At 39.5% G+C, this 23,034-nt stretch overlaps 1 protein-coding gene across 8 annotated transcripts in view; it reads right to left on the bottom strand.

The window, feature by feature from the left end:
* sytl5 (synaptotagmin-like 5) overlaps nucleotides 1–23,034 on the bottom strand; it is a 44,478-nt gene that overhangs the window by 7,436 nt on the left and 14,008 nt on the right. For 3 of the 8 annotated variants that reach the window (XM_065962164.1, XM_065962161.1, XM_065962166.1), the window contains 14 exons: nucleotides 15,161–15,246; nucleotides 14,205–14,340; nucleotides 13,898–14,113; nucleotides 12,928–13,040; nucleotides 12,743–12,839; nucleotides 11,835–11,975; nucleotides 11,320–11,428; nucleotides 11,068–11,197; nucleotides 7,523–7,620; nucleotides 6,744–6,839; nucleotides 3,961–4,026; nucleotides 1,792–1,970; nucleotides 368–470; nucleotides 86–247 (listed from right to left, as the gene is read on the bottom strand). In XM_065962164.1, the coding sequence (XP_065818236.1) occupies nucleotides 86–247; nucleotides 368–470; nucleotides 1,792–1,970; nucleotides 3,961–4,026; nucleotides 6,744–6,839; nucleotides 7,523–7,620; nucleotides 11,068–11,197; nucleotides 11,320–11,428; nucleotides 11,835–11,975; nucleotides 12,743–12,839; nucleotides 12,928–13,040; nucleotides 13,898–14,113; nucleotides 14,205–14,323 (1,629 nt within the window). In that variant the 5' untranslated portion in view covers nucleotides 14,324–14,340; nucleotides 15,161–15,246. The remainder of the gene's footprint in view (nucleotides 1–85; nucleotides 248–367; nucleotides 471–1,791; nucleotides 1,971–3,960; nucleotides 4,027–6,743; nucleotides 6,840–7,522; nucleotides 7,621–11,067; nucleotides 11,198–11,319; nucleotides 11,429–11,834; nucleotides 11,976–12,742; nucleotides 12,840–12,927; nucleotides 13,041–13,897; nucleotides 14,114–14,204; nucleotides 14,341–15,160; nucleotides 15,247–23,034) is intronic. The other 5 variants (XM_065962162.1, XM_020648781.3, XM_065962165.1 and 2 more) reach the window with 3 other exon arrangements.

Raw genomic sequence — 23,034 nt, 5'->3', positions numbered from 1 at the left:
ACAAACATCATTCACAATCTGCTCAAACACATTTACAACATTATCACAAATGTGACAACAACGCTCATCCCCGCATCCCGCGTACCTTGGGCTGGAGAGCGTACCACTCCTCTATTTGGGTGTCAAACTCCCAGGAGTCAAAGGTCAGCTCCACCTCTCCCAGGAAGCTGTTCTGCCCGAAGCGGTCGTGGTGCCACACGGAGACCTGCAGGGTTCTCGTCTCCAGCTGCGAGTGGCTGATCACGTACTACACATACACACAGGGGGGAAACATCGACGTAAATGATATACGTTCTCAAATGAGTGATCTGAGTTTACAGAGTAACCACTGTAAGTTTGTGCTTGGTGAGTTTTTCCAGCCACTGACCCTCAGATTCTCATTGAAAACAGGGCTGATGCTGTTGGCCTTGACGCTCGTCTTCCTCTTGCTCTGTCGTGACATATCTGGCAGCAGGTAAGTCTTCACGTATCTGCCAAGAAGACACAGAGTAACTCCACTGGAAAACGTTTATCAATCAATTTTTTTTTTATTTGTATAGCGTCAACTCATAACAGGTGTTATTTCAAGACACTTTACAAAAAGCAGGTAAAAGACCTTACTTATTGCTATGTTACAAAGATCCGGCCTATCCATCATGAGCACTTTAGCAAAGCAGCAAAAGTTACAGTGGTAAGAAAAAACTTTCTTATTAAAAGGCAGAAATCTTCTGCTGGATCCCCGGCTCATGATGAAACAGCCTTCACAGGCCTAGACTGCGCCGGGCTTGGAAAGGGATAGGGGGAGAGATGGGATAAGATGCAGGAAGAGGGATAGGGAGCAAGGGGCTGTGGGGTGTGTGTGTGTGTGTGTGTGTGTGTGTGTGTGTGTGTGTGTGTGTGTGTGTGTGTGTGTGTGTGTGGGGGTTTGTTCAGGCAAGCCGTCCATCAACATTTATATAAGCATTAATATAATAGCCACTGCCCCTTTTACACTTGTGCTGCTTTATATGATAAATATTATATTTATGTCATTATTATTTGTTGTGTTTGAAAATATCTGTAGTTTCTTTTTTGGCAGATGTCCGGACCAGGGCAACCTGGAAGTGGAGATGTTGTGTCTCATGGTATTTGATTGGCTAAGGTAGAAAAAGTAAAGTTTTAATACTTATTAGGTAAACTGCTGTTTTAACCATGATTTGGTCTCATTTAGTTTTGTATTTCAGTGTTTAGGTTTCCATGTTTTAATTTCTCCTGTCCATCCTAGTGTTGTGTGTTTCCTTTGTGTGATTTTGTCTTAATGTTTCATAGTTTAGTGTTTCCTGTTTTATTTTGTAGTTTCTTATCCTTGTGTTTCTTTGTTCTAGTGTGTTTTGTTACATTTGTTTGATTTGTTGACCGTTAACAAAAGGGTTGTTCTCTCTGTTGTAAAAAAACAGTAATTAACTAATTATATAAAGAAAGAAAAGGACTTGAAAGCTTAACTTATATGCTGACGAGGGAAAAAAATCCCCAAAGCGTGTGAATAAATCCTCCTCAATAACGACTGATCAAACTCAATCCGCCGATCTGCTGATGTGTGGTGTGGCTAAAGCTCCAGATAAACCTAATACTGTTTGTGGACCTTGAGTTTGGGATTGTTTTTGTCAAAGTCTTAAACAATGCCCAATTAGTGTTGCTGCTACATCTTTGTAAAATAACAGCAAGGTGCAATGCCTGCCTAAACCTTCAAGAATATAGAATTGACCTCCTGGTGGCGTTAGAAGTGTGACAGCTAAGATATTAAATCGTGTTTTTGTGTGATTGCACTCTTACGCGTCGGTGCGTTGCCTCTTCTCGTCTCCGGTTGCCAGGTTGTGACACTCCCTCACCAAGACGTTGAGAGCTCCGGTCTTGTAGCTGTAGCTGATCTTCAGCAGGATCTCGCCGCTCACCCTGGCGTTGCCATAGTCACCGGATTCACTGTACATGCTCAACATGCTGTTTATGCTACTCTGTAATGCACATACACACAGATAATAGGGGTGGGGGGGAAGAGAAGGTCACTGGATGAGTTGAAGAGGTAAGGAAAAGGAACAGCATGAGGTCAAAAGCATGAAAGAGACGAGGCAAGATGAGGAAAACAAGCTTCTAATATATCACAGACGTGCTGATGAAATAGGGTAGAAATAAAAATATCTTGAATAAAGTCTGCAGCAATACACGGTAATGTTAAGGGTAAGGATAATGCCATGTGAAATAACACACTGCTTCTCCCACAGGCATGTATACTTTAGACTTCAGGTTGAAGATTTCAGTGCAGGGGAGATGGTGATGGTACTCTACTACACATGTAAAAGACCACTGCTCCTAGTGATGGCTGCATGCATGTATCTATTCCACTGGACTTAAAAAATGTATCTTCCTTACATGCACTCTGTGAGTAGTTACACACACTAAGATTTTTTCTCATTGTCCACTGCACAGCTCCTACATGTCACCTTTTGTACATTTTTATTCTTTATTCTTTACATTTTTAAATTCTATTTTATATATTGTAATATCTTCTTATTCTGTATTATTTAAGTTGTTTCTAGTTCTGCTTTATTTCCTTGTTAATTGTTTAGCACCAATACACCAAGTCAAATTCCTTGTTTGTGTAAATGTACTTGGCAATAGATTCTGATTCTGATTCTGATTCTGATTCTACAAAGGATTAAAAACACGTGAAAATTCAACATTTCAACACACAGAATCATGTGCATGAAAAAGGTTTGCAGTTTGTATAATGTTCCAGAAATATCAGTCTTATCTGTGTTACTGGACAAAAGAAAGTAATCATGACAGGATGGACTGTAAATTATTGTCTTAATGCAGCCTGGACAGCTTCCTGTGCAGAGTTGATTGACAGCCAGGGTTTTTAAAGGTTACTTCCTATAAAAGGATGTCGGTGTCTCCTATGAGACCTCCTTTTGTAGTTTGCCTCATGTGTTTTACATCTCTATTTCTTTTTCTTTTCATGCAAGTTTCTCCCTCTTGTGTCCATGTGTTTGTTTGGTGCTATATTTTATATCTCTTTAGCACTTCTGCTATCAATCAACCTGATTGTTTGTTTTATTTTATTAGCTTCTTTCTTATTTATTTTCTCATTTCCTGTAACGTAACCGGTCAAAAGGAGATCGTCTACATATGACTTTCTATTGCTGTTCATCTTTCTGCTGACCAACAACAATAACAAGTAATAAAAAAAAAACCCAAAAACACCAAAGACAGCTAAGGTGACATAAAATGTAGATTGGATAAAAGAAGAATGGAAGTCAGTTATCAAAGGAACAAATAGGAGAAATAAATAAATAACAAGAAAAAGAGTGAAAACTACCGCTCATATGGTGTTATCGTTATTACCACAGTGAGAGAACTGTCCTGTGTTTGTGTGCATCTCCTGCACAAACGATCAAATTAAATCTTTAAAAAAAGCGGTCCTTGTGCTCCTCAAAACCGTGTTCCTGCAAAACCAATTTTATGAACAAAGACACAGACTCACTAAAAACCACAGTAGGTATTCATTATCTGGAACACGTCTTGGAAAGCAGGCGGACCGAAAGAGTCGAAGCTTTTGGAGATGAATAAAACTGCTGTAATCCCCCTGATAATATGATAATGTCTGGAGAACGCTGGAAGAAAGAAGGCTGAATTGAGCCACACACTGTGCTTCTTCTACTGGAAAGTCTACTTCATTTATTCCCTACAGGGAGCTGGTGTGATAAATGACTAGAGTAATGCATGTAGCTTAGTTTTTCAGGGAACAAATGAAGCTAACATCACTTAAGAAAAAAAAAGCATGAGCACAAACACACACTGAACATGCCGGGGTTTGAAGGAAAGCTCATTTACATTATTCAGTGTTGTATGTAATATTTGAGCTGTGGTGATTCGCTGCACTCTTAACTGTTCTATAAAGTAGAGGTGGACACTAATGCATGCAGACATTCGCAGGAGACTTACAGTCTCAGCATCCGAGTCGGGGACATTGAGGTGTCCCCACCTTCTGACTGAGCCGGGAGTGGAAGACTAGCAGCCGGTTCATTTGAAGATAAACAGATAAACAGGGGACAGAAAAAGAGAAAAAGAGAGAGAGAGATCTGAGCTCTTTGATGTGTTAGTGATAGAAGCAGACCCCGAGCACAGACCCCCAGAAGCCCCCAGAGGAGGAGCTGCAGGAAGCCCTGTCACACAGCAGCACAGCCAGAAACCACATTACACATGGTTACCATGGCGATTATCAGATGAAACCACAGAGATTACAACTCATCTGGAATCGGTGAAATCCACATGGACACACGGGATACAAACAAACACACACGCACTCACACACACACACCGACACACACTTACACGCACCGACACACACTTACACACACCAACACACACCAACACACACCGACACACACCGACACACACATGGTAAAGATCATGATATAGACAGGTATATCTGTTTTCTTTTCTTTTCCTCTCAATTATCTTCAATTTTGTTTCTGTTTATTTGACTTTTATTATATCTACTTTAATTGGATTTGTCTTTGCTAACGTTTTGCATATTTTGATTTTGTTTTGTTTATTTCTGCTTTAATTGACATGTCTTCGTGCACATTTTTGTTTTGTACTTGCACACCTTATCACAATAAAAAAAAGACCTAGTTTAAGCCTCTCTCTTTCTGTCTAACTGAAAGGATGAGAATGACTGAAATATCACCAAAACTACTGCAAAGATTTATCTAAAATTTAGACGTTCCAGTTCTCCAGAAAAGGAGAAAAGTCTCAGACGCTGTTGGGATGGATTGTGTTAAACATTCATGTCCACCTTAAATGAACTGCCATTACTTTCAAGACCATTCAAAGCCCTAGTGTTTGAGATTTTGGGAGACTGAAGAGAGATTTTGGAGATGAAGTAAACTATTTTTTTCCTGCATATGACTTTAAATATCTTTGTTATCTTAGCATGAGCTCTTTATTTTTAACCTAGAGATGGGTCTCTCCAGTAGACTGTATACAAGAAGTGAGGTAGCACAGGGTCCATTTTTTTTGGACTGGGAGATTTATTCTAGGACTGAATTAATAAAATAGATATGGCATAGATATTTTTCTATTTTAATTTAAAAATCTAGAAATTACACCAGTGAATAATAGAACTAATACTACCTCAGCTGTGATTTCATTATCCACCAAAGCCCTCCATGAACTGAATCATGTCGTTAGGGGGCAGAGAATATTAGAGCTCAATTCAATAAGGAACTCAAATCTCAGCGATAATGTCCCGTATCACCTTCTTTCACTTTCATTCATACAGACAACTGCAGCTCAGCGACGGTTGTTATACATTAATAATAAGATGAGTTGATAAATGTCAGACAGGCAGGACGTCTGTCTCATCTGCTTATCTATGCAGTTCTCAAATTACACACAGAGGCACAACAATGAACACAGCATGAGTCAGGAAATGAGCCAATTATATGCTAGGTCAATATCTGGATAGTATGCCCGACTCGGCTCTGTATAGTTGGTTGAAAAGGTTTGCAGAATTAAAGAATTGTGTTAAGATGTGTGATAATGTGAGTGAGTGGTTCATTTGAGAATGATTATAGATAGGAGGGCTTTGTTTGCCACTAGTGCCAAGTGCTTGATAATGGTGTGATTATTGTTTGGTTTGTGTAAATAACACAACAAACAAAGCGGGCTAGACGTGCTTTTGTGGTTTTTGGCTCAATTGATTGATTACTATCGCAGCTTCTTGTTGCTGTGAACATTTCAAAGTGAACTCCACTTAAGTCTGGCTCACTCTGCGGGATCATCGGGCCGATTTGAGCTCTGATTCTTCCTTCCCGATCCAATCTTAACGTCCCCGATCTGCCCGGCGATCGTCAGGGACGCCCCGATTTATTTCAAACATGTTTGATATTTAGAATTTAAAATCTTGACGATTACGTCATGAAAGGATCCGGAAGTCGTGTGTGACTACAATATAATCACAAGAGACAAGGGAGGACTGTAGTCATGGCGACCAGCGGCAGGTTAGGTTTCTGTACAGATCATCAGTGCAGCACAAACTTGTCTCCATATATCTACGATTGTATCAACTTTTCTATATCCTACAACAACTTCCACTTCCGTCTCTTTCACTAACCGTCATCCTTTGTTTTTTTCAAATGAAACTTTATTAACAATTGTCAACGCTCCGTCCCGATTTCAGTCGTACAGTGTGAGCTGACATGCCACCCCGACTTTTATACAATCGGGGGAAAATCGCACAGTGTGAGCCAGGCTTTAGTTGCATAGTCTGTTGCAAAAACAAATGAATGAAACATCCTTAATGATACACTTGTGCACATAAAACTGAATGGGAGATAATGTGTTGTTCTGTTATGTTTGTTAATTGACTGTACATGAGGAAAAAAAGCCATAAAAAACAACTTAGAGGAGGCAGAACCATCCCAACACTTTACTAACTTACATCACAGTAAAGCTTTCATTATCATACTATAAGTCCTGTCGTTCATGTAAATGCAGCAAGCGTCCTAAGCGTGCAGTGGAGGCTGTTCGTGACACCAGTTGACTGGCTCCCACAATGTTTACACAGTCAACAGTGAACATACACACCTGACTCAAGTGTCAGGTGATGATGTACACACAGAGAGTGCATGCTCATGTTTGTACTGTACGTGAGCACACAGGACTTTCCCAGAAGCTACGCTCTCACATTGTGTTTGTAATAGCATTAACATGGGTGTTACCATTGACATGTCGATACTGGGGCGTTGTTTCGCAGACTTCCCGTGGGCTGACATGAGAGCATCAATGTCTTCCTCTGTTTCCTCATCAGTAAAGTCCTGCGGATGACAGCGTTCAGATTGAATCAAAAGAAGGAGGAGATGGCATCCGGGAAGCTGGCCAAAAGCATCTTTTGAGTTTTCCCACACATGGGAGTTCTCTGTGGGCGGATGCAGCAACGTTTTCCATAAATTTACACAAGACAAGTCAGGACAGGAGTGTGGTTATTTATTTGTTTACTCACTTTTCACGCGCCAAAAAAAAAAATATCGGTGGGTTAAAAGTAAACTTGTGAGCATGAATGGATGAAAAACAAAATCCTGTTTGAGTGAGTCTCTGTGTTTTTGTGGAGCAGTTTGAAAAGATTATATAGAAAATAAACTGAGTAATCACAGAGACAAAGCAGCCCATCAGATCCTCCACCTGTTTTTCAGCATACAGCCGTTTAGATGCTTGTGATGCTCTTTGAAGTGAGCTGCTCTAAAGGGAAATTAACATTCAGCCCCACGCCTGATGCATCACGTTAACTTCATCAGCCCACAGATGAACTCGATACAGATGTACAGTGCAGTACATGTAGCCGCTTAGCAGGGTGCATGGACTGAAAACCTCAAACAAGCTGTGTGGACTTTAAACTTAAATGCTTGGTTTTTTCTAAGACCTGCAAAAATCAAACAAGTAGTCAGTTCTGCAGGAAAAAAAAGCTGGAAGGGGGGGGGGGGGGGGGATGTATGCCTCTTACTGTTTCGGTGAGCCCGATTGAATGCCTTCTGAGATTGAGGGCGTCGTCACTGGGTTCAGATCCAGGAGCTGACAGGTCCATCTCTGAGCGACTGAGATCTGCAGGGAAGGGGAAGGAGGGGGGAAAGGAAAGGAAGACCGGGAGGGGGGGGGGGGGATACAAAGAGGAGAGTGTGAGAAAAAAAAAAGTAGTTTTAAAGATGCTGTTTGAAGGGAGTCGAGGACCTCAAGGCAAAAAACTGAGGAAACCTAATCATCATTTTTTCTGTTTGTGGAGAGAGTGGGAAAATCATTAAGGTCTGCAGATGTACTCTCTGCCTGACTGTAATAATCAAATACTGAATTTGTTTAGCAGTTGATGGGTAACAAATGCAGCTCAGAATGATTGTATGCAGTGTTAATCTCGTCAACAAAATAAATGACGAAAATATTTGTTGACGAAGTTCTTTTTTAAATTAGTCAACTATGACGATGACGAAACTCCGCTATTTGACCATTTGATAAATAATATTACTTCATCATCTAATTGAGGAAAATGTGACAAAACGAAAACTACATTACAAGTCAGGATTATCACGTTTCCCCCCTCAGCTGTTCTAAAATCATTGTAAACCAAAGCAGACTTCATCAAAGGTGTGTGTGTGTGTGTGTGTGTGTGTGTGTGTGTGTGTGTGTGTGTGTGTGTGTGTGTGTGTGTGGGGTGAGTGCAACAATGTGCAGCCTGGAGCCTGCAGGTCTGTGAAGCCCCGCCCCCTGGAGCTTCGTGAAGCCCCGCCCCTTGGAGCTTCTGATTATCAAAATAAAAGCTTGCGTCTGATTTTGTTGACTAAAATATCTTCTATTGTCATCAACTAAAATGATGTGCAATTTTAGTCAGTGACTAATTGACTAAATTAAATCAATAACAAATGACTAATATCTGACTCAATATAAAAGACATTTTCGTCAGGAGACTGTGACTAAATTAGAAAATGGTGTGAAGATTAACACTGATTGTATGTAGGTAAAGAAGGTCATGACTGTCATGGAGTAGTCACAGAACCTACGTAGGTAATAAGAGTTTAAAGAATAAGACCAAAAAATGTAAAATAAAATCAATAAAAAATGCTTCCTTTAATCGTAATTCATCAAGTTTACTCCCAGTACTGCTCATTTTTTGGATTGGGAGGCTCGTTTCCTCCCACTTCAGTCCTTACAGGAAGTCTTAGTTTACCTGCTATTTAATCTGACATCAGCTGGAAAGCTGTTGTTCTTCAGATACCCAATCTGACCAAAGATTTCACAGCAGTGGAAGTTTTCTTCATCTTTAAGGTCATCCAGGTCAAATATTTGATTTTTGATTTGAACTCTGTTGTTTTATCCCCGGAGGAACACAACAAATACTTACTTAGTATAATAACAAGCAGCATTACTGTAAAATGGCCTGAAGGGCGGGAGTTGCTATGGCGATACGAACAGTCTGAAAGAACTCTGTCCAATGAGAGATGAAAACTAAAACCTTTGGCTGTGATTGGTGGATTGGCTTCTCGGCAGTCAATAAAATACGCAGATGTTGCTATGCAGATTTGGATGTTGTGGACACAAAATAGAATCAATTGATTACCGAAGCAATTTTAGTTTTTTCAAATATATGTACAATTATTTGGCTATAGAAAAAAAACACTTAAACCAGGTTTAATAAAAGTCATGTTTTCACGGGTCAAAGAAGTGTTAAGTCATGAGAGTATAAGGGTCTCTTGCTTAGCCATACATGCTAATAATTCTGTTTCCTTTTGAGCAGATAAACATGCACACTTCAATCCATTAATACACTTTTGCTCTGTGCGTTTTACAAGGTCTAAAAAAACACTGTTTAATTCTTTTGTTTTGAGCTGGAAGGCATCCTTTAAAAACTTCAAAGATCGAGCTATCACAGTTGTTCCCCCTGCTTTACGTGTTGATGCAAAGCAAACGATCGCTTCTCTGCACTAGCTCTCTTTATCTAACAAACACCGACTCAGGTATTCATATTTCACAACTCACTGATGTGTTCTTGTAATTAAGTTAATTTCAGAATCAGGTAAAACAAATGAAAAAAAGGAAAACATATTTGAAATATGAAGTTGATAAGATGTGTAAAAAAGCTGAAAAAATGATGCTACTGTGTACAGTATATTATTTGTATAGAACTTGTGTTTCTATTTTATTCTTTGTATCTGTGTGCTGTTCTATCCTTTGGTGTTACCTGCTGCTGGAATCTGAATTTCCTGAGGGAATCTTCCCAAGGGATTAATAAAGTTCTTATCTATCTATCTATGTCTGAGATTTAAAATAAAGTGAGCATCACCACTGAAGACCTTACTCAGACACAAGCCTATGAATAAAGTTATTAGACTCTTAAAAATCTGTCCATAAAATGGTAATACAGTGCAAAAGTAAAATGGCTTAATATAGTCGGACAAATCTGTGGGCATGATTCGACATCTTGACTCAGCAGTTCTCTTCACGCTAACGACACTAAATGAAGCAATTTTAAATCTTGACACGCCTCTGAACAGCTGTTAGGAGTGCAGATAAAAGGTCTAACACGGGGACAGACAAAGTGGGTGTCATTACACTTAAAATACAAAAAAAGGGTCAAACAGAAAAAAAGAACAGAAGCGAACATGGGATGTAATTTGCAGACGTGAAATCTGCTCACGACAGGAGGAGTCATTTTGTCCTTTACGAGGTGCTCCACAGTGTCAGTGTGAGAGCAGATGAGTGTTTTCAGCACGACCTTGGTTCAACTGTCTTTGACAAAATACTACTGCCGCTAACACATCTTGAAACTGTGACTCAGACGTGGAAATGTTTACTGTGAAAAATAAAGCTGTTTTCACATCTGCACTCCGGATAATATCTAGATATTTACAGGAGGAACACTCCGGAGATTCTCTCGACCTAGTCGTTCACATATGCTCCTCACAGCTGGAGACTATCTCTGTCGGGGGGGGGTAAGACGTGATGTAAATAAAAAAAACGCGGAAGTAGCGGCCGTAGCAACAGAGTCCGCTACACGACGTTATAATGAGAATATTTGTCTTTATATCAATGCTATGTGTAATCCAATGGAATGACAACATCCACAAAAGAGAGGAGAACAACAAACTGACCAACAGAAAACAGAATGCAGACGTTTAATTAGAGCACGGAGATCGTAGAGGTCGCCCGCAGACACTTTAGACAGTCACTGTTTATAAACATCATTCTCTTTCTATTGGCTCCAGTTGAAATCTCTGGAGTATATGCTGCTGCGTTCAGACATCAGCTCACTCTGATATTCTGCAGATAAAATACTAGAGGTCTGGAGGAGAAACTCTGGGTAAAGTCTGTGTGAAAAATGTGTCTGTTTGCATTCACACAGCTTAAAGAACCTCCAGGTAGACAAATCTCTGGAGTTTTTCAGGAGATTTCAGTATGTGTGAAAAGGGTTATAGAGACAAGAGCATGAGTCTGTTTGTCTCAATGTGGAGCAAAAACAAAATATTGCAAAGCCAAAGTGTGGGTTGTAGCAGTCAGAGGTACCTGATGACACCGAAGCCTTGGACACAGAAATGGTCGGGGCGCCTGAAGACTTCCTGTAGTACGCAGGTGCTTTTTTCTCAGGTGTGCTGTCACTGGAGTGTAAACTGGCCACACTCTCCGCTCCATCAGGCTGTGTGCAAACACAAAATTCACACGCCAAAGATACTTAAATAATACAAATATATGAAATTATAATTGTTTCCCCCCCAAGTGTGTTACTCTGATTTTGTGTTTTGTGAATGAGTTGCTGACCCTGACCCTCCGGTTGTCGTTGGAAGTTTGAGATCGGTCTGCAGGCTGGGATCGCAGGTTGTTAGGGACCGTGGGCAATCCTGAGGACTCCAAGGCCAACGCAGCGCCCCTGAAAACCAGAACAAAACTAGTTTAACACTCAATAACAATTTGTCTTTAATCAATAATAATAATAATAAAAATTCCACAATTTCCCAGTTTGGGATCAATTAAGTAATTATATTCTATTTTAATAAATACTGTTAATTCAAGTCTAGCAATGTCCCACCCTCCACCCCTAAAATCCTGGAAAAATGAGATTTCATCCACCAACGTGACAGTAATTTGATAAAAATAATGTGATTGAGATTTTTTTTTTTTTACTGTAAATTTCATATAATTTAAAATATTTTTATTGCATGTTTTCTTCAGTCATCCTTGAAGTCCGTAATTCCTTACTTTTCAAACTGAAATAAACTCTGTATATACTAATACAATACCTCGTCAGTGCTGAGAACGGGTATCAATCTATTCACCTATTTGTATGTAGAGTGGTAGATGAGCGAACACTGAGTAGGCTCTGAGCATCTCCATCTGACAGGGATTTAGGACTTGGACTGTCGACTCCATTCTCTGGCTTTAAGGTCGATCGGGCGCCTTTTTTATCCATCTTCCTTCTACACACACAGACACACAAACACACACAACAGCGATATTAAGTATTATTACAAAACCCTAACACTGTGTCACTTAAGTTAACAGGTTAAAACACACCGAGAAAATGCACCGTAGTTAAGGATGGAAGCCCTGTTTATTATTCTATTGCAATTATAAGATTAGCCATTTCCATTCAGACTTCTTTTTTTCCCCTCTTTTTGTCACTTTCATGAAAAACGTTGGTCAGTTTGTCACCAACTTTTCTCCGGCTGAAACACCTCCACATGTGTTCATCATATTGAGTTCTGACAACACTGATGAAGATGTAAAATATGTAATCTATTCGCTCTCTGAGTGGTTCAACAAGATGCCGGAGACAGTCTTTCCCATGTAGAAAGAAATACTTTAAAGTCAGAGGGTGTTCTGCAGCCGCCCTGTTAAACACATTAAAGTATCCTCATTTCTTCATTTTATTAGAGGCGTTTTGCCTAAATGGCTTTTTTTTGTGTGACTCACTGTGATGCCTTCAGGAGACAATCGAGTGAATTAAGATGAGGAGTGATGTTAGAGAGCACAATCCAATTACTGCTCTGTTACTTTACTAAATGTGTTTTCAAAAGATTTATGGTTTCTGATAAATCGGATGAGCATCCACTTGACCTTTTTAACGTCATGTACTGAACTCAAGTCTTAAACCAATGACATTTTCTTTCCATTTGTGGTTTTTCATGGTGTTTCTTTAAGTCTCCTTTTGGATTGATTGAACAGCTTCGTAAACTCTACTTACCCTTTCCTGAGCATTCCAGTTCTCTTGGATTTAGGAGTGTCGGCTCGCTCTGATTCTGATGCGGCCGACAGGTTTTCTGTCGACTTTTTTAAAGAAACTTGTGATAGAAGAAAACAAAAGAAACCCATTAAGATTGTTTTCAACTCCATTGGTTTACATAACAAGCTTAACAGAGTGTAACTCACTAATGGGGCTGCTAATGATCGTGTGTTTGATCACATCGCTGCACGCCACTTCCTGCTCAAAGCGCTTGGACCGCTCCTCGAGGAACCATTCTCCTGTTACCACCTTCAGCTCCCTGCAACAAACAATGCCCTGGCAGCTCAATGCTACAACATGCCTATAGTGTTATTTTTCTCCTAGACTGCTGTGTCTGCTTGTGTTTCATTCTGTACCAGCGGGCTCCATGCGTAGGTGTTGGAGCGAGACTTTCTTTAAGAAGAAAGTTGAAAAAAAGTTTTAAAAACAGAAAACAATATCTTATGGCCATCGGGTGTTTATTTAGAATAGGGCAGAAGAGAACTTGAATGCAACCTGGCTCCCCCCTACCTGTCTGAGCTCCTCCACCGGCACACTCAGGTCTGCTGATGCAAACCTTCCAGTAATAATGCAAAACTTTGACTCTTTGACCTTTGGCCTGTTTTGTTTTTCTTTTGTTTTTTAGCATGCATTCCTGTACTGTTTTTGTTTCTCATGTGTAAGTCTGTGCTTTTTTTCCTTCTTTTTTTGTGCTGTATAACGCGTAAAAATTCAATAAAAACTGAGTTAAAAAAAAAAAAATTTAAAAGTTCTACAGCAGTTCTTCTAGTTGTTTGGTTTTCTGCTGTCTTTGATATTTGTTTTGTTGGGTTTTTAGTTTATTATTTTGGGTAAGTCATCTAAAAGATCACAGCTTTGAAATCCCCCTCAGTTCCACAAAGACGAACATGCATGGAACTTTCTCCAAAATGACTTGAAAATGGCGGATCTCGTTTCGCTTGAAGCCTTTGGCCTCGATCTTAAAAGATTAAAAAAAACGCGAGACAATCAGACAGTGCCTGAGGTTATTTACCTGGTTAAATAAAATAACAAACAAAAACAAACAGGGACAGATGTGGTATCATAAACCCTCTGATCCAAACCATATTTTGGTCCCCCGCTGGCAACCACACTTACGAGATCTTGGCACAGACGTTGCATTTCCAATTCCGAGATGTGGGAGCCTTAACGCGGCACTCGCTGCACACGCGCATCTGACACTCGTCGCACAGATCTCCACGGTCAAAAATCAGACCCAAGTTCTTCAGGCAGCGAGCGCACTGCCGCTCCCCCAGCTCGTGCGGTCGACACGAGCCTTTCCGTTTGATCTCCAGCAGCTCATTCTTCAACTTCCTACAGGACAGAAAAAAGAAAACATTAAGGGATAAGAAGAGAAACAAAACCAGAGAAACACAAGATTAAATGGTGACGCTGAAGTCCTCACCGTATCCTCTTCTCCTCTCGTTTCCTCAGTTTCTCGTCTTTCTGCAGCACCTTCAGGATCATCTCTCTTTCATGTTCCAGCAGAAAGGAGAGGTTCAGATCCTCCCCGATCTCCTCCATTGGTCCCTCAGTCTACACTTAGCAAAGAAAATAAATCAGTCAAGCAAAGACGCTGCAGACAGAGGATGTAAGCTGTTCTTTTAGTAATGCTCTGTTAATAGTTAGAAAGATGTTCTTCTATCATACATCTAACTTTATTAGTTAGATCTATCCCTTCCTTTATTAATTGTATTGCTTTCAACCTTTTTATCTTTCTCTTCTTTAAATGTTTTAGCCTTTAAATGTATCCCTTCCTGTCTTCACTTTACTGCTCTTAGCCTTTTTAAATTCCTATTGTAATGGAATAATTCTGTTTACTGTCGAGGACACATTTTACTTACAGCTCACTTGAGAAATGCTACAATAATTTAATACATAATATTGCTGTTTTGTCTTTAGCCAAGGATGAAGGTTTCTCACAAATAGCTAAATATCAAAGATACTCTGACTTGAAGTTTCCTTGACATTACTGTTGTGCGACGTGTTAAAATGTATGACAAAATGTCTTTGATATTTGACTGCGCCTGTATCGGCAATCCTGATATAGGCATGAAGGTTTTTCTGTGAAGCATGTGTATATAAACCTGAGCATATTGTGATTACTTGGAGCTTTCCTTCAGACTGTATTGACACTCTGAACCGATCTCCTGTTTATCTCTTCTTTTTCTCTCCATTCTGTGTTTACAGCCTGTGATGTGATGTCGTCCCACTCTCCCTCAATTTTTATTTTGTTCTCTCCTGGTTGATTTTAAACTAATTTTCCTTCATTGTATTTAACTGCCTCTCCATACCTGCCTGTTGAATCTTATTCCTGTTATTTGCATTTTTACAACTTTGCCCTCTCTGTTGATCTCTTACCGGGGTCCCTCCAGTGTCCCCTTCTGCGATCTTCTGTTAGTTGGGGGGGGGGGGGCTGCAGATAATTAGGACCTGACTCAGGAAACCTGCATGGAGTCAAAACAGACACAAGGGAAATAAATATTTAGAGATGTCTGCCATTTAACAAAATCTATGCTTATCTTTCGCTAGTGTAAGAAGCATTCATTAAAATATGAAAAATGATTTTTAGGGGTAACAAGGGGGAGGCACTAATAATTGGTAGATATATTTGACAGCTCGGCAACAGCTTAACGACTTCCCAATTAGGCTGCAAGCCTGACATTCAGAGAACAACATTTCTCAACTTCTATTAGCCGAGCTCTACCTCTCCTCTCTTCCATACTTGTTCTAATTATCTGGACACCTGCATGCCGGTGCACACTGACAGATAACATTCAGTTATAAAGCGCTTTTGTTCAAAGAGTGAAGTCATAGGGGTAAGGCAATGTCAGTCTGTCGGTCCAACACTGTTTCAAACAATACATTATTATGTATGCACATTATCATTATGATGAAGCTAATTGGAGTTTCCCTGACTGTATTTCGACATGAAGTTGACAGTTTTGTATTTAAGTGAAATATCCAGGACAACTATTGGACTAACATTAGTGACAGATTATCATGCCCCTTCATATCTTATTTTTTTAATCAAGCATCCAGATCATCATATTAACATCAAGCTGAAAGCAGAAGTAGTGCCAATTAGAAAACCTTACAGAGCTGCTGGTATTCAAATTCAAATTCAAATTCAAAAAACTTTATTTAGCTGTAGACTCTCATGTTGTCTGTTGTCTGAGAAGACTATCTTCTTAAAAGACAAAGGCATAAGGACTGTAGGAAGATAGGGATTGAACAACATGAGCTATGATTATGATAAGTAGTCCAAAGGGACTAAAGGGGTAAAGCAGTGAAAATGTCACTACTGGCTGTGCTATTTAAATGTTAAGTGGCTCTGAGATCTCCTGATGCCACGGCTGCTCGGAGAAATTCTGATTTTAGAATGCTATAAAGGGACACACACACCGAACACACACAAAACACACACCAAATACACAAACACTTTTATGTGCTTTATATGCTTTATATGTGATTTTTTGATCCAGCAGATGTCGCCCTTGAGCACCAGCATGAAACCAAAACAACTCACGCTGCATTGTTGTGTTAGCATGCTAATGCTAGCGATCTTTATTATGCTGGTATCTTCACACTGCATGTAAATTTACCTGAAATGAGCGTGATCTAGAAACACAGTTAAGCAGTGAGTACAGTATGTTATTCTTCTTTTCTCTAGTCCCTCAATTAAACAACTTTTATACACGAGGGGAGGAGTCAGCCGGCCGTCCCGGCGATGTAAACAAAGTGAAGATAGGACTCTGAAAACTCTGAAAACATCACAGACAGTGGGACTCGGGTGTTACACCCATTGTAGACAGTCATGACTCACAGAGTTATTTTCAGAGGAGATACTTGATTTCTACATTTAAGTGTGAAAAATCACATAGAAAGACTTTAAATCTGAACACGTACACACCTAGGTCGCTGGGTTGCCGAGGTCCCCAGTTAGTGAGAAGTTGAAAACTTCACCAGGGTGGTTTTTGACATGATTTGAGGGCGATTTGAAAATTGGCCAAGGAGGGATCTTATAAAATGTGCTGTTTGCCAGCTAGTCCCCTGTTGATGAATGTGAACTGACACCTTAAATCCCTGTTAGGTAAGTGCACAAACACACACACACACTGTCATCAAACTAACTGCTGAACCAGATCAAGTGAACTGATGTGTAAAAAAATGATTGGAACAGAAATAGGTTTTTTTCAGTAGGTTTCCTCAAGATGAGAAACTAAAGGGAAGAAATCTACCAGTGCTCACGGAAAATGATGTTGGGAAATGAGAATTGAATGGAGTGGAGGGATCTGCATAAAGCCACACCAGCCTCCTTCAGTCCTTATTCATCACCGTCTCTTTCATCCTCACCCTTTCTTCTCTCGCCTCTTCCCTTCACTTTACATGAATTAGCACTAATGAACCGGCAGACATCGCCTCAGCTTCATTTGCAACACAAAGCACATCAGTGATTTTGGCATATTAAGATGAACTGCAGCTGCATTGTGGCCAACGTATTAAACGTGAGGTGTGTATTCAATATGATAACTTATGTTGTTTTTAGTATATGATAAAGTGATATTGTTTTTGTATATGATAACTTATGTTGTTTTTAGAGCCAATATTAGCAAATCATCAAGCTAATATTGGTATCGGTTAATTTTATCTCTGATATGCGACCATGTGATTAGATTTATTCACCAGTAAAATCGCATTTCATTTGAGTAGCATTATATTACACTAGCAGTTCTCTTTCTGACTGTCACCAGCAGATGGCGCTGTATGGATTAAGACACGCATGATCACCCTCCAGAGTGTCGAGCGGTGATGCACGTTCATGCTCAGTCACTTTCCAGTTCAGTGACCATGTTGTCTTTCTTATATATCTTTTCTGCAAGTGTTTGATAACTGCATTTGAGGGATCAAAAAATGTTTATACCTATATCTATCTCTACAGATCAAAGATAGATCTAAGAGGGATATCGGCCGATATATCGGTATCTCCCTAACAGTGTTGGGCAGTAACGCATTACTAGTAACGAGTAGTGTAACGAATTACTAATGAAATTCCAGTAATAATATTACAGTTACTCATACAAAAAATAACTCGTTACTACCTTACTGTTGTTGTTATTACCCTACTTCTGATTTAAAATGCAACAATCCCCAGATTATTATCATTTTAGTTGCTACCGCGGGTAGTTTTCTTTTGGCCATTGGCCTTATTTTGTCAGTATTTGTCAAACATACCTGGCAACCCTGGCTAGCTTGGAAGATGGAAGCGCTTATGTTTACATTCAGGGGCTGGAAATATTCCCAATACTTTAGTTTTCTTGAGAAGAAAGATGAGGAGAACATTGTTGTCAGATGTAGATTGTGTCCCGGTACTAGGTCTCTTTCTACTGCAAAAAACACGACCTCAAACCTCCTTAAGCACTTACAACAACAACAGCACAACAACGTGAAGCTCCTGTAAATAAAACCCACCAGCGAGCCCTCTGCGGCCGCGGAGGATAGCTGGAGCCCTACAAAACAACCAAGACTGGATTTTAATCGTGGACAGCTACAAGCGAAAAAGAACTAATGAAACGTGTGGCTTAATACGAAAAGTAATATAACGAGTAGTTTAACATATTACTGTTGGCAGGGAGTAATAAGTAAAGTGATTATATTATATTATTGTTAGAGTAACAAGTAATGAGTAATATATTCCTTTTTTTCAGTAACGAGTCCAACACTGCTCCCGATTATAGATATTTGTATCGGCCCAAAAAATCCCACGTCGGTTGGGCCCTAGATGTTTTATAGATACCTTTGCATTAAAACGATTCACACTGCTTAATATAGTTTTTATAGTTATAGTTGTTCTGACTTCACTTGGAGCAAAATGTAAGAGCCATTTTGGCACTGAGACTCGTACAGTTACTTGCTAACATCATCAACCTAAATGGCTCACATTGACAGCTAGAAGGCTGATTAACCATGTTCACGATCATATTTCAGTTTGCAAAACAATGCTATGTAAACTGCCCTTCAGTGTAAACAACAAATCCCATTCAAACACATTCACACACTATTTGATGCCAAGGAGCTATGTGAGGGTTTGACTCGTCCAAGGACACCTCGACATGTGGACTGCAGTAGGATTCGATGCCGGTGTTTCTGATTGTGAGATGACCGACTCTTAGCACTGAGCCGCAGCTGCCACAAATGTCCGTCCAACATTTCACTGTAAACCATCCAAGAGTTGCTGAGATCTCTAAGTCTTGCCCTGCCATGCCCAGAGACAGTGAGGTAGAAAAAAAACTACTTTTCTAGCTGTTGGTAAGTGAACTTTTCTGACTATTTCTAACTAAAACTGACAGTTCTCCTCAGCAAACACTGACACAGAGCTACAGTTATCGACCTAAATGTTCCTGCAACATTTAGACAACACAGCTATCTTATTCTACAATTCACTTTATCCAAAGCGACGTACATCAGAGAGTAAGAACAACACAAGCAAGGATCTAGAAAAAAGGGAACAATGTCAGTAAGAGCAAACGATCAGCTTTGAGTCTGATTGGACACACAGGTGCTGACAGGAAGTGACCAGAGGCAAAGCACAACATTGAGGGCAGTTCTTGAGAGCTCTAATCAGTATAGAAACCATCTTATAAGTCGTCGTTATCAAACAAAAACCATCGTCATTACCATCATCATCATCAATAATATGGAGACCATCATCATTAAGTTAGTAGGTATTCATGAAAGAGCTGGGTCTTCAGCTTTTTCTTAAAGATGCAGAGGGACTCTGCAGATCATTATATATCGTTATATTAGTAGGTGTGTGATATACTAATAAATGTCAGGTTACAGCGTCACATTTAATTCTGGCAGCCATGCCATACTTGGTCAACAACATATATAAAGTGAAACTAACATTGAGAAAGCCTCAATAACATTATAGTTCCTCATCGAGAGATCAACACTCTCTCAGAGTTTAAACTGTGTGCTGCAGCAGGCGGGGCGTGGTGTCCTCACAAAGCCCTCCCTGAGTACACACAGCACACATTCCCACTCCTGCTCGCTCTGTCCTGAGCAAACAGAGAGAGAGGAGACGGTTAAACTTTGACTCCTGAGCCGAGGAAACGCACTCACTTCTTCATCCTCGCTCTATTAACGTAGCTCGAGGGAAAACAGCGCGGTGACTCACTGCTTTCTTCACAGTGCGGGGAAGGTTTTCATCTCTTCCACCATTCAACATTCATGCTGTTCAAACTAATAACGTATCATTCATCCCAGAGTCCATCCTCTGCCGGGGACATCTGATCGCTAATCCACTTTTGTGGTCTAGTTTGTGTTTTTTGTAACTCTGTGGCATTTCAGCACCAGTCGATGTGGTGTTTGCTGCAGGTGGTCTGGCTCACAGACAGCACGATCAATCAGTCAATTAAAGGCCGCAGGTGTGCGGGGAGCAGCCGGGCTCCAGTTGGTAGAAAAAAAAACTAGAAGACGTGGATGAGAAACGATCATGTGAAATGCAAAATGCAGACAGTCATTACTGAATACCGATGTAAATATGACTTCTAAAGGACCTATGTATGTAGTCCCTCTCTTGGACGTTGGTTAAAAGAATTGTCAGCAAGTCTGGCTCTTGATGAAATGTACATATATAGTTATGAAGACAGCTTCAGAATTTGTTAAAAATGCTGACTTGGACAAAGTATTGAAAGCATGAATGTGAACTGTTACTAGAGTGAGAAATATGTGTCAAATGTGACTGTTTATGTTTATTATTTAACTTGTTTATTTTTTCATTTGTATTGTACAAATTAATTTTATTATTCTTGTGTTATTGATATACTGCCACATGTTCTATTTTGGGAGGTTTCTTTTATGTCACACTTTTGTTACATGCATATATATAGATTTGTCTGCAATCTTTGCTCTTTGCTGCTGTAACAATGTACATTTCCCCATTTCCACATATATTGTGCATGTCCTGATAAATGTGAAATTCAATAAAAATATGTTTAAAAAAAAAAAAACATGACTTCTAAAGAAACCACGGTCACACGATGCCTTCACAACAGCTTCAGTTCTTCTGCTCTCAGTCCTAAACGGACTCTGATTATAAAACTTTATAAAGTTTGAAAGGCGAGAAAACACTGAAGCATTCTGCAAATAATTTTGTTTGGATTAGGGACGCTTTAAAAGATTTTTAATACCCTTACTGTTAACAAATCTACAATAGGCTTTTGTCCCGTTAAGCTTGCGTTTCTTTGTTATAGACTTCAATTACTGTTGTATAAAAGACACATCACTGAGACACACTGCTACACTGACAAACAAACATGGCCACTATAGTTAAATGAAATCTTTTGTACACTATCCTGCTGATGGACTTACTTTCTAGAAGATTGGTTGAATTTAAATTATTTTGTATGTAATAGCGATGATGCAATTTGACACATTTTTGATATAGAATGTGAAACTGATCGGCAGCACAGAGCGTTCAGAGCTAATGCTAATCTCCAACTCTTGAACCAAGAGTTCACTACATAAGACTTTAGATGAGAAAATAAAAAACTACCACAATAAAACAATAAATACATGAACATAAAAATTGTTTTCAACGATACTTAATTAGAGATATGGCTGACTAACTATCCTGATATATTTGAGTGAGGAAAATATCATTTACACAGTTTTGGCTACAGACATTTGCAATAACTATCCACTAAGTGTGTTATCAATATCTTAGTTAATATATGTAATTTTATTTTTGATTACCTCAGAGCAGACAGAGCTTCTGTGGTTTAACCAACAAACATCTCCTCCTCAGGTGCTTATTGCATGCATTGTTTTGACATTTCTATTTAATCAGAACACCTATAGGTGTAAGTAAGAGGGGATGGCCATTAGTTTTAAAGAGTCTTGGTGAATGGGATTTGGCAATTTGAGCATTACGTTCTAATTCTGAGGCTGTTAGATTAAATAAGTTTTTAATTTAATTTAATTTAATTTGATTAATTTAATTGATTATTTTTATTTATTTATTATTATTTTCTTTCTCTGCAATGACAGGAAAATAAAATCTGTGATTAACTAGAAACAGCCCCTCAGAGTCATTGAACATAAAATGATACGTCTCAATATAAAGAGATTATCGCACAGCCCTGCATACTAAATGCATTCTCCCCAGACATCCCCTTCTCCTTCAACACTTTGCAGTTTGCACTCTGCCTCGGCTCATATTTCTCCCTCCTGTTCACTGTTCACTCCTTAACTTCAGAATAATCTCAGCAGCAGGGGCATCAGTTTCTCAATTCTGCTGAATCTCTGAATGTATTGCACACTTTTCCCTCTGTGAGAGAGTTAAAGTGGGATGATTCAGGTCAGGAGAACATTAGATGGTGTGTGGTGGGATTTTGCAGAAATGTGGGTCAACCCCAACTCCTTTTTTGAAATGAAAATTCATCAACTTCCACTTTTGCTTTAGCTTGTTATTTCAGAGCAGGTTGAGCCCAGATCTTTGACTCGAGATAGCAAGTTTTTATTTTTTTTTGCCTTTAAGATAGTGAAAAAGAATCCGCCAACAGCTAATTGACCTTGTGTCAGCATTTTCTACGGCTGTTGTTTTTCCATATAATTTCCCCACGGCGTTGCATTTCTAGCATGAGCACCACCACACAATGTTGAAGGATGTATCTACGGTGTGAAGAACGGCGGATCATTCAATAATTATATCGATTTTTTGGTTCCTTGTAACAGGCAGAAGCAGCCATCTGTTACCCCTCAATCCTGTTCAGATACAGTCTTATATGCATAAGGGTTCAGCTCTTTCTTTTAATGGTTTAACCCTTTACTACCCCCCCTTTGTGGTTATTCACAGGATGCTGTACGCTCCCCTTCTGAATCATTAATGTGACAGCGAAGGCAGATAAAGTAATAATGATGGGCAGAGAGCGTCTCTGGAGACCATTAATCAGCAGGTCACTTCAACCCAGACAGAGAACTCCTTTTGCTGCTGCAGACAGCTGAGCCAATACAAGTCCACACTTCCTCCCAGTGTGGAAAACAAAGGTCAATAATGACACACTTTCTCACATGCTTACAATACTGCCGTGTCCACACACCAGAGGGAATAAAAACATACACTTATATAATATATCTCTGCTTTGATATCTTCAGATTTAACAAGCAGGATTTTTCCAGGTATATCTGACTCTATAATTCATCTCCTATGTAGGGTAATTTAGCCATCT

Source organism: Labrus bergylta, chromosome 13, assembly GCF_963930695.1.
Source record: "Labrus bergylta chromosome 13, fLabBer1.1, whole genome shotgun sequence".
Taxonomy (NCBI): Eukaryota; Metazoa; Chordata; class Actinopteri; order Labriformes; family Labridae; genus Labrus; species Labrus bergylta.
The sequence above is the reverse complement of the archived record's forward strand: the minus strand, read 5'-3'. Positions and strand labels throughout refer to the sequence as shown.